Below are 13,116 nucleotides of genomic sequence, written 5' to 3' on the forward strand. Positions count from 1 at the left end.
ATACTTATTATTGTTTATAACCCAGAATAACACATAGGCTATAATTTATGACGATATGTGACAAACTAAATTTCACGCGGATGAAGCCGTGGGCAAAAGCTAGTACCTGTACTATTACTTATTCTGTGCTTATAGTATTAGATAGCTCATACTGTGTTATAAAAAGATGTAGATAAAATCTATCAAAATATAATTGATAAAAATTGTACCTAATGGTGTTGACACAGTCATAATTCTATTCTCGGAATGTATCAACCTCAATAAAAGCACAGAATAGGGAGGGAGATAATAATAACTAGAGATGAANCATCAAAAAAATTTTCGTGCCTCTAGCATCAATGTCCATGTTTTATTAAATCGGGACCACTGTGGGCCGTGCCGCTTTTTTGCTCGACTTGGTGGGGGCACTGCCGTGCCCCCAGATTTCACGCGGATGAAGCCGTGGGCAAAAGCTAGCCTACCTTATAGTATTAGATAGCTCATACTGTGTTATAAAAAGATGTAGATAAAATCTATCAAAATATAATTGATAAAAAATTGTGTTGTTGGTATGGTTGGTAAATTGGTAATGGTGTTGACACAGTCATAATTCTATTCTCGGAATCTATCAACCTCAATAAAAGCACAGAATAGGGAGGGAGATAATAATAACTAATAATAAGTACTTATTAGGCCAAGAAAGAAAGGGTTAAGTGATATTTTAGTAGTGTGACTTTATTATTCTTCGTGTTTTAATAGTATTTATGACATTATTTTTTTCTTTAAAATGCCTTACCTACCTATTTTTATATTGACTTGAACACACTTGTACTTATACTTTATGTTACCGCGGTGGCTCAATGTATCTAAGTACCCTAATATTTGATATAAAACGCCCTAAAAATAATTTTCAATGTACCAAACAGAAAAGGTCATGACGAGCACGAGATCTGTGAATTTTTTAGCACCAAGTCTGTGTGTTAAACCGCGGAGAGTCGGAAAGACAGACGCATTTGGGGAAACAAAAAGGTTCCATTATTTCGAAACTTGCGTAGCAACGGAAGTCTAAAACATCCGACTGTGCTCCTACTAAGTCATCTTGTTTCTTTTGTTTTGTTTATTTTCTTTCTTTTCCCACTGTGCAGTAGCTTTTTTTCCACACACTGGTCGAAGGTAACGAAAGTGCGTGACCAAATCGTGGCCGGCAGATAAACGCAGTTACGAGCGGCTGAGCCACTTCACACTTTTACGATGATCCTCGCAATCTCAAAAACTGCTCTTTCGTCACGTTGGCAAGTCAACTATAACGTTTATATGGGCCACAATAAAGTACATCACTTCATCAGAAATATGGACTGAAACTGCTTGCGTCGATATGTTTACCTATCAGCAGCATCAGCAGTTTTCCTTTTATGAAATCTAAATCATAGCTGATCCGAAAATAAAAGATTTTTTAAATGTAGAGCAACTAGAGAACTAAGTAGGTATACTATAAAATGAATGAGATGACCTTGTGACCTCTTCTTCTTAGTCTAATATTATTATCTACTCGTATGTCGTAGCATAGAAGTCAACATCAAAACACAAAGAAATAACGAAGGATCAAAGTGAAACATACATATTCACGAATACCCCGTTCTCTGTGCCCAGTACAATCGGTTAGCGCCTTGGCTCTCATTATTTTGATTTAGCATCAACTAGTAAACACGCTCATCAATCATCTCTTGATCGCTTAATCTTTGTCAGCATTTATCCATTCATAGTCAAACCTAGCACAATTACAAGAAACACCGCGCTCAATCCCGTTACACGCGTATTAGAACCATTGAGATCATCTATGATTCCCTTATATGTACACATTTTAGTCCCCAACCCAATTACAAGGGATGAATTTAACCCTTCAAGTGTGGGTTGGAAATTACACCACGTGTTTCGCTGAATAATTTAATAGCGTGCAAACGCAGGCATACTGTACGCTCCAGCTACATTATGCTAGAGTTATTTTAAATCTAGACGGTCTAAATTAAACCCTACAAAAACATAGTAACTAAGTGGTTTTATGTGTAGCAATTTCACAATTCTATGTTTAGGTACATATTATATACTTACAGCATTCTGCGTTTCAAAATAAGCGTCTATGATAGAGACCCACTCTGGGAGTTATATCGCTGCAATGTCGTCGTCAAAATATTTCTATTGATCAAGCAGTTAGCAAAATAAATGCAACAAGTTTAAAAGAGACTCCAAAATATCTGAAATAAGTATTTTTTCACGAATATTTCAAAGTATTATGTATTTTGCAACCGAATCCCATGCTAAATTCAAATTATTTTTGATAAAAAATATTTGCCATGATCCTAGGAAATGGTATAAAGGCAGGTTCAGCGCTGCCTTTAATTGAAACTAAGACAAGTTTCAGACCATATATTTTTTTAAATCAAGTTTATAACATGAAATATTTGCAAAATTATTTTACATTCAAATACGTTTGCTGAAACACCTTTGAAAGTCTGCGGCGCGGCTGTTTGACATCGCTGAAATAAAAAATGCAAACACAGTCGTTATTTTTAAAGTACACTGCAGTTTTAAAACGCGGAACGTTTCGTTTGGTGTTTCTACGCTCAATTAGGTGTGGGGAGGTGGCTTGGGAGCCGCACGCCGTTTATAGGGCTCAAATTAAATTTCAAGTTACATTTACGGGGCTGTTAAAGCCCCAGCGATACGGGGCGAACCCGTTACTTTGACGTGCTGTTCCGGGTTTCATTGTTTCGTGGACGGAACTACGAATGCAGTATTAGGGATGCAATACAACGGCCCGACTTTTTGTATTTCTTTTTAAATATACTTACTACTAATATAACAAAGAAGATGATTCCTGGATGTGATTCTGCCTGAAGACGATTTTACTGATTTTACGGCAAAAAACTTTTTTTAATGATAGAATCACCTAAAAAGAGAACAATATGGATTGTCTATCAAACTGTTTTATCCTGGCCATTGCACTAAGTGACACGGAACAAAAACAAACAATGATGGTCCTGTCATAATTTTACAAAATTACCAGATTGATTATAAACATTTTTGTCATGATTAAGTAAATTAACCCCAACAAATAACATTTTGCACAAAATAATTGCAATGTGTTAGTAATTTTAGATCAAATCAGCAGTATGAATGACTTTTCAAGTTTAGAAAAAACTATAGTGCGTGAGTTGTCGTGTCGTTTGTGTCTCTGTACAGACGTGGTGAAGCTCAAGCCGCTCAGCACCGAGGTGAAACGCAGAATCAAAAGGCTCTTTGATATCATAGTAAGTTGATATTACACTATTACTGTAGTTACGGATATCCTTGCGACAAAAAGTCGGCCGCTGACTCTTCAATGACATTTTAGACGTTTCCTTGCAAAGTAGATATTACATCAACTCTGAAATCGGAGCCATGCAGCCTTAGCCATGGAAGAGCAAGTTGAACAAAGTCTAACAACTGGCATTGTATAAATTCAATTCAAATGAAACGGAACGCTTTGTAACCGACGAAGTAGATCACCACAAAAAAATGAATACCTAAATAGGTACATGCAGACTCGCAGCTTTAATGTAAGGCCCAGATGATTTAAACTCAAGTATAGGTTCAAGCCTATTGGTTGAATTTCAACCGACCAGTCTTGTATCTAATCTTGAGTATGTTCATAGGTACTTCGTCTTTTTGGAATAATGTACTGTATCGCATTTACTTTTCATAATCAGCCGTCTCTGATCCCATACAAATCATATCAGTCAATGTGAATCGCGATCATTAAGGAAAATGAAACAAAAACATCGCCTTGGTGGAACGGAGTGTCTTTGTATCCTCACGCCCCAAATTTAATCAGACACATAGTAGCTTGTCGCACGTTTTCCTTCCCTGCTTTCACGCGACAAAACTGGGAATGGGTTACCTTGCGTACATTACTTTTTATCAGAGCTACAAGGTTTATTAATGCCAACAAACATCGAGCGTAACGTTATAAAGTATCTGTTTTGGGCTAATTAGAAACATATCTGTGTTTATTCATTAAATTAATTAAAACATTACAGGTGCGCACAGACGACAATCTTCCAAAAGCAATATGCCACGACTGCCTGCAACAAGTGGCCGCTATGCACCTGTACGCTGTCAAAGTAGAGAAAACTCAAAAGTTCCTTGACTTCCACAAACTAAAATCTCTGGAAGAAAGAAGAGAACAGCAGTCGATGGACAAAGTGCACCCTGTGGCAGCCTCACAATCCTCCCAAAACGTTACAGAATCAAACAAGAAACAGCCAAATGCGCCCAAACCCAAAACGCCTCCCTCCGAACACCAGCAAGGTGACGTGAAACCGGCCAAAAAGCAAATCCCCAAGAAAAAATCGCCATCAGACATGAAGTTTATGGAAGCAATGCCATTGGAAGAGTTCGCAAAAGCGGAGAAAGTAGATAAATCGTTACTCAATAGCACGTCATTGGTTAACAAACCTCCGACACAAGCGGATAAGAAAGAAGCGAACAAAAAAGAAAGCAGAACAGAATCCGCCGAGTTGTCTGAAGCCTTAGATCCGATTGTCCTGATAGACGGCAGGCCTGCGCGGCAAGGCGCCGCCTTAGACAGACAAATAACGCTGTTTTACAAAATGGAATGTTGTATTTGCCACGAAAAAGGTTTTCATTTCAGGTCTTTGATGAAACATTATAAAGACAGGCACGGCGTGCCCGGGTATGTGACGTGTTGCGAGAAAAAGTTTCACTATTTCTACCCAAAGAAGATTATAGAACATATGGCATTTCATTTGCAACCGAATATATTTATGTAAGTAGTAGAAAACACTCATATTCCAATTCAAAGCGCTTAAGCTTTACTGAAGGTACATAAAATCCTTCTACTATATCTTGTGGGAGTGTGATCTTTGGAAACATGAACGTGATATACCTAATTCTTAATTCAATACAACATACATACATCTGTTTCCGCAATTTATTACACCGATCTTGTCGCTACAAGGAAAAATTTCTGTGCTTTTAAGCGATTTTGTGAAAAATATTATTGGCAGGTAGGTTGCTAATTGCTCATAAGATAGGCCCCCTTAATTGATATTTATTGTCCGTGGTGCATAATCTTTTCTTAAAGGTTTTAAACCTTTGTTTGTCACCTGTCATCCGCTTTGCAATGGAGGGAAGTCGAACCTTAATTTTGAACTCCTCCTATGTTCTTCTGATTAATTTCGTTGCTGGTCCAATGACAGTTTAACTTTCCCCCGGGACAAACTTGACCTTCATTGGTTGGGTTTTTGTGGCGGTCAAGCTGTAGATCCTGGATACACAGGAGTTGCAGTGGTGGGAACGAGAGGCGGGAATAGTCCCGTTACTATAATCTGTGCAGGTGTTCAAGCTGCCACCAGAACTTCCAAACATCTCAAGAACTGGTCGAGCACCAGAGCAACGGCGGGCGCTCCGAGGGCAAGATCGTGTGCCCGCGGTGCACGGAGCGCTACCCTACCTACCGCGAGCTCGGCTGGCACGTGGTCTCGCACCGCTCCGACAAACTACAGTGCGATTATTGCGGTAAAATGTGAGTATCCACCCTCTTACGTATACTAAGGGGTACAATGTGTCTCTGGGACATTAGAGCAACGAGAGCTCCGAGGGCAAGATCGTATGCCCGCGATACACGGAGCGCTACCCTACTTACCGCGAGCTCGGCTGGCACGTGGTCTCGCACTGCTCCGACAAACTACAGTGCGATTATTGCGGTAAAATGTGAGTGTCAACCCTCTTATGTGTACTGAGTGGTACAATGTATCTCTCGAGAACCGGTGCTCCATACACTCTACATAAGCACAAAATAGTTTTCTTTCATGCACCAATACCATTTTTCCTATTTTCAGGTTAAAGCATCATCACAGAAAGAAGACAATAAATCACATGGAAGACGTCATACTTTGTTCACAGTGTGTTCGTACCCTAAGAAATATTGAAAAACAAGAAAAGGATATTGTAAGCAAATCTAAATCATTCCAATAGTCAATCAATATACAATTTCGTGTTTGTGTCACGTGACCACTTTTTTATTTCAGAAGGAAAAAGTAAAAGCTAAGAGTAATGACGCGATAACTTTGCAAAAGTATCAGAAATTTAGACAGGCCATGGGACTTTCGGGCGACGAAGAAGCATCGACAGACTAAATAACTTATCGCACAGCAAATAAATGTCCTTGTTAAAAAAAATAGTTAATAAGAAAACTTTTCGAAAATATTTTTGGTGAAACTTAAGTGTACAATGGATGTTTGGAATAAAACAGATTTATTTTTGATAAGTCGTGGTTATATTTTCAAACTTACCCCTACTTTAACAATGACATAATTATTCTATTCTAAGCGGCGTTTCTTGACTAGAGACCCTAGGAGATCTGAAATGGCAGGCAAATTATTGGTTTGATCATTCGCGCCAGTGTTCAGGTTGGACAGAGGGATATTTAGCTGGTTGGACGAGCTCTTCTGAGTTCCCTTCATGTTGCGGTGCTGCGGGAAGCTTGGCATCAGCTTAGGGTCGCATGCTGTAACAAGAAATTGATATAAAATAACTTACAATCAACTGTCTTCATAGAAATTGCCCAAATCCATTTCAACAGTGCCAAGCATTGCCATGAAATGATCTTAGGGCATTCAACATTAAAGATTGTGATACGTATTAAAATAAGTGTCNGTCCGGATGTCGTCATAGTATTATGGAATACATATAAAATACTTTTATTATTTCATTTTTTAATCCTCAATTGTCCGTTACAATCTAATTAATATTTAAGTATTCAAAAAGTAAGAGATTAATTTTGATACTTTACTGCTGTGCCCAGGAATCTGAGGCGGTTTCTGACAATGTCCTTTGTATGCCTTTTCTAAAGGTTATAGTGCATAACTAATAAATTCCTGTTGCAATAAAGCAGCACGAGAGTTTGTTTTTTTACGTCAAACTCCAGCAAATGACAGTCCGTTCTATTACATCACATGTCACTCTTGCACCGCCCAGACCACCCTAGAGACCTACTCGGTTATGAGCTATGTCTAAATAATATACAAAGTAACTAATAATACTTAATACTCAATGCAAAAAAAGATAGAACCCCAGCTGTTTTTTTACATCACCAAAAACGAAACTTACAGGCAGCCAGGGGAACCACTGCTTGAGGTTGTTATACGGCTGCTGCTTCAGTAAAGTTACAATATCACCAGAAATGTAACTTACGCAGCGGCTGTTCCTTGAAGTAAGAGCTTTGCAGACACTCTTCAGCTGTGGCCCGCTTGTCGGGGTCATACATGAAGAGGAAGTTGAGGAGCCGTAGTCCCGCAGCCGACAGCCAGGGGAAACGCTGCTTGAGGTTGTTATACGGCTGCTGCTTCAGTAAAGTTACAATATCACCAGAAATGTAACTTACGCAGCGGCTGTTCCTTGAAGTAAGAGCTCTGCAGACACTCTTCAGCTGTGGCCCGCTTGTCGGGGTCATACATGAAGAGGAAGTTGAGTAGTCGTAGTCCTGCAGCCGACAGCCAGGGGAAACGCTGCTTGAGGTTGTTATACGGCTGCTGCTTCAATAAAGTTACGATATCACCAGAAATGTAACTTACGCAGCGGCTGTTCCTTGAAGTAAGAGCTCTGCAGACACTCTTCAGCTGTGGCCCGCTTGTTGGGGTCATACATGAAGAGGAAGTTGAGGAGCCGCAGTCCTGCAGCCGACAGCCAGGGGAAACGCTGCTTCAAGTTGTTATACGGTTGCTGCTTCAGAGTAAAATTCTGCAGCGCCGGCAGAGAACTGAACTCTGGCCAAATGGCATCAGACGGTGTGCCTGTTGAAGAATGAAATGTCTCAATTTATAATACAGACTACATCTATTGGCTTGAATAACTGATGTAATGCAGCAATGGCAGGAATGGTCTACAAGTCCCAGTGTGCTGGGACAGCAAAATTGAGTTATGAGTGCTCTGCAATGTAATAATATGGCTAACATGACAAATTAGCTTCACTACACAGCATTTGGCTCAAGGTGACCCAAAGAGCGATGGAGCGTGCTATGCTCGGAGTTTCCCTGCGTGATCGAAATGAGGAGATCCGTAGGAGAACCAGAGTGACTGACATAGCCCGCAGAATCGCTAAAATCAAGTGGCAGTGGGCGGGGCACATAGCTCGAAGAGCTGATGGCCGCTGGGGCAGGAAAGTTCTTGAGTGGCGACCACGAGCTGGAAGACGTAGCGTGAGCAGGCCTCCCACTAGGTGGAACGACGATCTGGTGAAGGTCGCGGGAAGTACCTGGATGCAAGCGGCGTAGGACCGGTCTTTGTGGAAATCCTTGGGGGAGGCCTTTGTCCAGCAGTGGACGTCTTTCGGCTGAAACGACGACAAATTAGCAGGGGCGTGGCTTTCGCCGTATCGATCGACCCCTACAGCTTAGGGGCCCCAAACATGTTTAAATAAATAAACGTAATTTTGGACCCANCAGCCGTAGTCCTGCAGCCGACAGCCAGGGGAAACGCTGCTTGAGGTTGTTATACGGCTGCTGCTTCAGTAAAGTTACGATATCACCAAAAATGTAACTTACGCAGCGGCTGTTCCTTGAAGTAAGAGCTTTGCAGACACTCTTCAGCTGTTGCCCGCTTGTTGGGGTCATACATGAAGAGGAAGTTGAGGAGCCGCAGTCCTACAGCCGACAGCCAGGGGAAACGCTGCTTGTGGTTGTTATATGGCGGCTGCTTTAGAGTAAAGTTACAATATCACCAGAAATGTAACTTACGAAGCGGCTGTTCCTTGAAATAAGAGCTCTGCAGACACTCTTCTGCTGTAGCCCGCTTGTTGGGGTCATACATGAAGAGGAAGTTGAGCAGCCGCAGTCCTGCAGCCAACAGCCAGGGCAAACGCTGCTTCAGGTTGTTATACGGCTGCTGCCTCAGTAAAGTTACAATATCACCAAAAATGTAACTTACGCAGCGGCTGTTCCTTGAAGTAAGAGCTCTGCAGACACTCTTCAGCTGTGGCCCGCTTGTTGGGGTCATACATGAAGAGGAAGTTGAGTAGTCGTAGTCCTGCAGCCGACAGCCAGGGGAAACGCTGCTTGAGGTTGTTATACGGCTGCTGCTTCAATAAAGTTACGATATCACCAGAAATGTAACTTACGCAGCGGCTGTTCCTTGAAGTAAGAGCTCTGCAGACACTCTTCTGCTGTAGCCCGCTTGTTGGGGTCATACATGAAGAGGAAGTTGAGCAGCCGTAGTCCTGCAGCCGACAGCCAGGGGAACCACTGCTTGAGGTTGTTATACGGCTGCTGCTTCAATAAAGTTACGATATCACCACAAATGTAACTTACGCAGCGGCTGTTCCTTGAAGTAAGAGCTCTGCAGACACTCTTCAGCTGTGGCCCGCTTGTTGGGGTCATACATGAAGAGGAAGTTGAGGAGCCGCAGTCCTGCAGCCGACAGCCAGGGGAAACGCTGCTTCAGGTTGTTATACGGCTGCTGCTTCAGTAAAATTACAATATCACCAAAAATGTAACTTACGCAGCGGCTGTTCCTTGAAGTAAGAGCTCTGCAGACACTCTTCAGCTGTGGCCCGCTTGTTGGGGTCATACATGAAGAGGAAGTTGAGGAGCCGCAGTCCTGCAGCCGACAGCCAGGGGAAACGCTGCTTCAAGTTGTTATACGGTTGCTGCTTCAGAGTAAAATTCTGCAGCGCCGGCAGAGAACTGAACTCTGGCCAAATGGCATCAGACGGTGTGCCTGTTGAAGAATGAAATGTCTCAATTTATAATACAGACTACATCTATTGGCTTGAATAACTGATGTAATGCAGCAATGGCAGGAATGGTCTACAAGTCCCAGTGTGCTGGGACAGCAAAATTGAGTTATGAGTGCTCTGCAATGTAATAATATGGCTATAGCCTGACCAGGAACATAAATACCCTGGCATAGCGGCGCGTCAATTGCATTTGATAGTGCAACACTGAGTACAGTCGTACCTGTGTTAAATTAATAGGCTAACTTTATGTATCAGGATTCAGGATTACGGGCCAATTTGATATTTTCATGAATTAACGAAAAAATATTATTATAGGTAACCTGGTTTAAATAACTTAAATGAAAACATCAATCAAGCTAGTAGGATTTATTTTATTATTCATCAATAATCAAATTGAGAACTTGAATATTCAACTGCAATGTCTGCTCATGAACGCTTCAAACTCGGTACTTCTTTCCCAATTCCATAAAATTCAACACTTAGAAAGTGACAAAAAACTTTAAAATAGGTAGTTGAAACAAACGACAGCTAATTTTCATAGTGGACTGTACTATAGATGACCCACGCTGAATTGTCCCACCAAACTCAATGACAGGGGGGCGCTACCATCGTTCAACTATATGGTTTCCAACATGGCAAAAATCTGAACCAGCGATCCGGTATTGACGGTGGCGCCCCACTGTCAATGTCATCGACAGGACAGTCCAGTATTTTGGAACTATATACGATAAACATGTCAGTCAATTTGACACCCTTGCCTTGTCGGAAAAATTATTCAATGAAAATATTGTCCGAACCCTTAGTATTTCTCTTCGACAAATACTTTAACACATTGTGAACCACTTTTCTTTCACGACTATAAAAAGATTTTAGCAATGTACCTAATTAACAAAATTAATTGCGCACATTTAAAATAAAGTTTGTTTACACTTTGACAGCAATAGACAGACATGCAAGGTGACATGTCAATGAAGTTTTCAGTTACTGTTGCCATTAAAAGAAATTAGTACCATTAGTTTTCCGCAACATGGCAAGGGTTTTTATATTCCTGTGGGTCTAGACAAAGTGCAAATTATAATCGCAAACCAGTCGAAAAGTGGTCGAAAAGCCCCTTTTTTGTATGGAGTTTTGACGGATTCGATTTCCGATTCGATCAAAAAGTGCGTTTTGTCTAGGGGGGCTGGTCAGGCTATAACATGACAAATTAGCAGGGGCGTGGCTTTCGCCGTATCGATCGACCCCTACAGCTTAGGGGCCCCAAACATAAATGAAACGTAATTTTGGACCCACAATAAATTTTGACACAAGGCCTACAACGACGCCTACGAGTGAAAACCTCTTGTGTGTAAAAAAGTATTTTTTAGAACTGTTAGACCGAAAAGCATAAAATACATAAATATGAGAAAAAATGCATTTCCGAGGTTTTCACTCTAAAGCAATGATATAAGGCACGATACACCACTGCAAATTAGTTTAAAAAGTACTAAAACAGATAACTTACCGAGTAAATCAACAATAAGCTCCAACTGTTCAATCTCAGTTCTGCCAGGCAGCAACGGCTTGTTGGCCAGCAACTCTCCCAGAATACAGCCCGCCGCCCACATATCGAGGGCTGGCGTTTGTCGCGGCGCTTGCAGCAGCAACTCGGGTGCTCGGTACCACAGTGTCACCACGCGCGGTGTAGCGCAGCGCGCGGGCGCTCCCAGCCACCGCGCCAAGCCAAAATCAGCTGTAAACGTGTGCCGATAAGGTTGATACCAGTTACAAATTATTTAAAGGGAACATTGGACATAACAAACAAATGAAAGTTGAAAAAACAATGCTAAGCAATATAACTAGCTCCGACTAAGCCTAGGCGCAGACCACCAACTTTTAGTTAGCCGATAGTTGGATTCTAATTTGTATGAAGAATCGGCTGATACCAAATCAGTGTGATGTGTGCATAACAGACCGATCCATCGGCCAACTAAAAATCGGTGGTCTGCGCCTAGGCTAAAAGATTCAAATTCAAATTTTTATTGTATTATGTACATACAAGTCTAATTTACATAAATTTACGTACTTACCGATTTTAACACATCCTTTGTCAGTTAAGAGTAAGTTAGAGACTTTTAAATCTCTGTGTACGATGAAGTTGGAGTGTAAGTATTTTAACCCTTTCAAGACCTGTAGCATCAGGCACTTGACTTGAGACTCCGTAAACGGTGAAGACATGTTATCTAGAAGTGACGCCAAGTCTTGTTCACAATACTCCATAGAAAGGAAAATACTGGAAAAATATGTAAGCATTAAAATAACAGATACAAATACAAGTATTATTAAAATTGTTTAATAATGCAAGGCTTAATGTCATTCATTAAATTCTATTTAATTTTGATCTTCTTTTACAAGTTTTGTTTCACATCCAATACATGATCCAAAAATGTGTCTATCTGAGAGCTTTGTTTACTTTTTTTAGTACTTAATAACACATGAAAAATATTTTAGACTAAAATAATTAATTTCTAAGTAGTGTCCATAAAAGTTACCTTTCTAAGGAGCGCCCAACAAGTACTTCTTTTAACTGCACAATGTTCTCGTGCCTGCAAGCCATGAGGACTTGAATCTCTCGGAGGCCACTTAGAGGCAAACCATCTTTCTCCACGTCCATCCTGACTTTCTTCAAAGCAACTATGCTGCCATTCAACTTATCTTTGGCTCTATCTGTTAAATTATTAACACAAAACATAAAGACACATTTTCAAGTATTAAAAAAGAAAAATTATATTAGCAGCAATTTAGCAGATGAACAATAATTACTTACATACAATACCATAAGTGCCTTCACCGATGCGATTTAATTTTTCAAATTCACCAACAAATCTGCATCTACCGAGCTAGAAATAATAACAATTAAAAAATAAAGTATAGGTTGAGATTAGAAGAAACAACCACAATCCAAACAATAAAGGTTAGGATACCGTACTATGTCTTTTTCAGGAATTTCCATGGTTTTCCCAGTCCTAAAAGAAATGAGTACACCTTTACGGGCCGTAGGGCCTGTAGGATCAGCAACATCTTGGTTTGAAGACGGTTTTTCAGAATCTGTAAGAGCAACACCATAGAATTAAATTGATTTTTTAAATTTCAATGACATGAAAGGAATTAGAGCATACTTACTCTGAGACATAATTTCGGAGATACGTTGAAGTAATCCCCAATTAATACAAAATAATGGTTCCTTCTAAATTCTAATAAAATCGATGCCGCTCTATGAAAAATCGACCCAACCCAAGTCCCAAACAAAACACCAGTCACCAACAATCAATATGTTTTTTTTTTTTCGATTCACTCCACCCACCACA

The 13,116-nt window shown here is 40.6% G+C and overlaps 2 protein-coding genes across 4 annotated transcripts; one reads left to right on the plus strand and one right to left on the minus strand.

Moving 5' to 3' along the window:
• Positions 1–2,904: 2,904 nt before the first annotated feature.
• LOC114365749 (zinc finger protein weckle) lies at positions 2,905–6,210 on the plus strand. Its single transcript, XM_028322391.1, has 5 exons — positions 2,905–3,287; positions 4,056–4,804; positions 5,375–5,563; positions 5,880–5,988; positions 6,069–6,210. The coding sequence occupies exons 1-5, from the start codon at positions 3,150–3,152 to the stop codon at positions 6,174–6,176; spliced, it is 1,293 nt and encodes a 430-aa protein (XP_028178192.1). The 5' UTR covers positions 2,905–3,149; the 3' UTR covers positions 6,177–6,210.
• Positions 6,211–6,293: 83 nt separating this feature from the next.
• Positions 6,294–13,100, minus strand: Cdc10 (cyclin-dependent kinase 10). Of its 3 annotated transcripts, XM_028322393.1 has the most exons (10): positions 12,932–13,100; positions 12,738–12,856; positions 12,576–12,648; positions 12,301–12,475; positions 11,839–12,041; positions 11,274–11,501; positions 9,634–9,753; positions 8,481–8,491; positions 7,614–7,701; positions 6,294–6,547 (listed from the first exon to the last, which is right to left on the minus strand). In XM_028322393.1, the coding sequence occupies exons 1-10, from the start codon at positions 12,939–12,941 to the stop codon at positions 6,360–6,362; spliced, it is 1,215 nt and encodes a 404-aa protein (XP_028178194.1). In that variant the 5' UTR covers positions 12,942–13,100; the 3' UTR covers positions 6,294–6,359. The 3 variants fall into 3 exon arrangements, with proteins under 3 accessions (XP_028178194.1, XP_028178193.1, XP_028178195.1); XM_028322392.1 differs by lacking the exons at positions 7,614–7,701; positions 8,481–8,491 and having other exon boundaries at positions 9,535–9,753; positions 12,932–13,099; XM_028322394.1 differs by lacking the exons at positions 6,294–6,547; positions 7,614–7,701; positions 8,481–8,491 and adding an exon at positions 9,310–9,443.
• Positions 13,101–13,116: the final 16 nt, after the last annotated feature.

The sequence above is a fragment of the Ostrinia furnacalis genome, unplaced genomic scaffold (assembly GCF_004193835.3).
Source record: "Ostrinia furnacalis isolate ACB-3 unplaced genomic scaffold, ASM419383v2 OfSCF7642, whole genome shotgun sequence".
NCBI classification, from domain to species: Eukaryota; Metazoa; Arthropoda; class Insecta; order Lepidoptera; family Crambidae; genus Ostrinia; species Ostrinia furnacalis.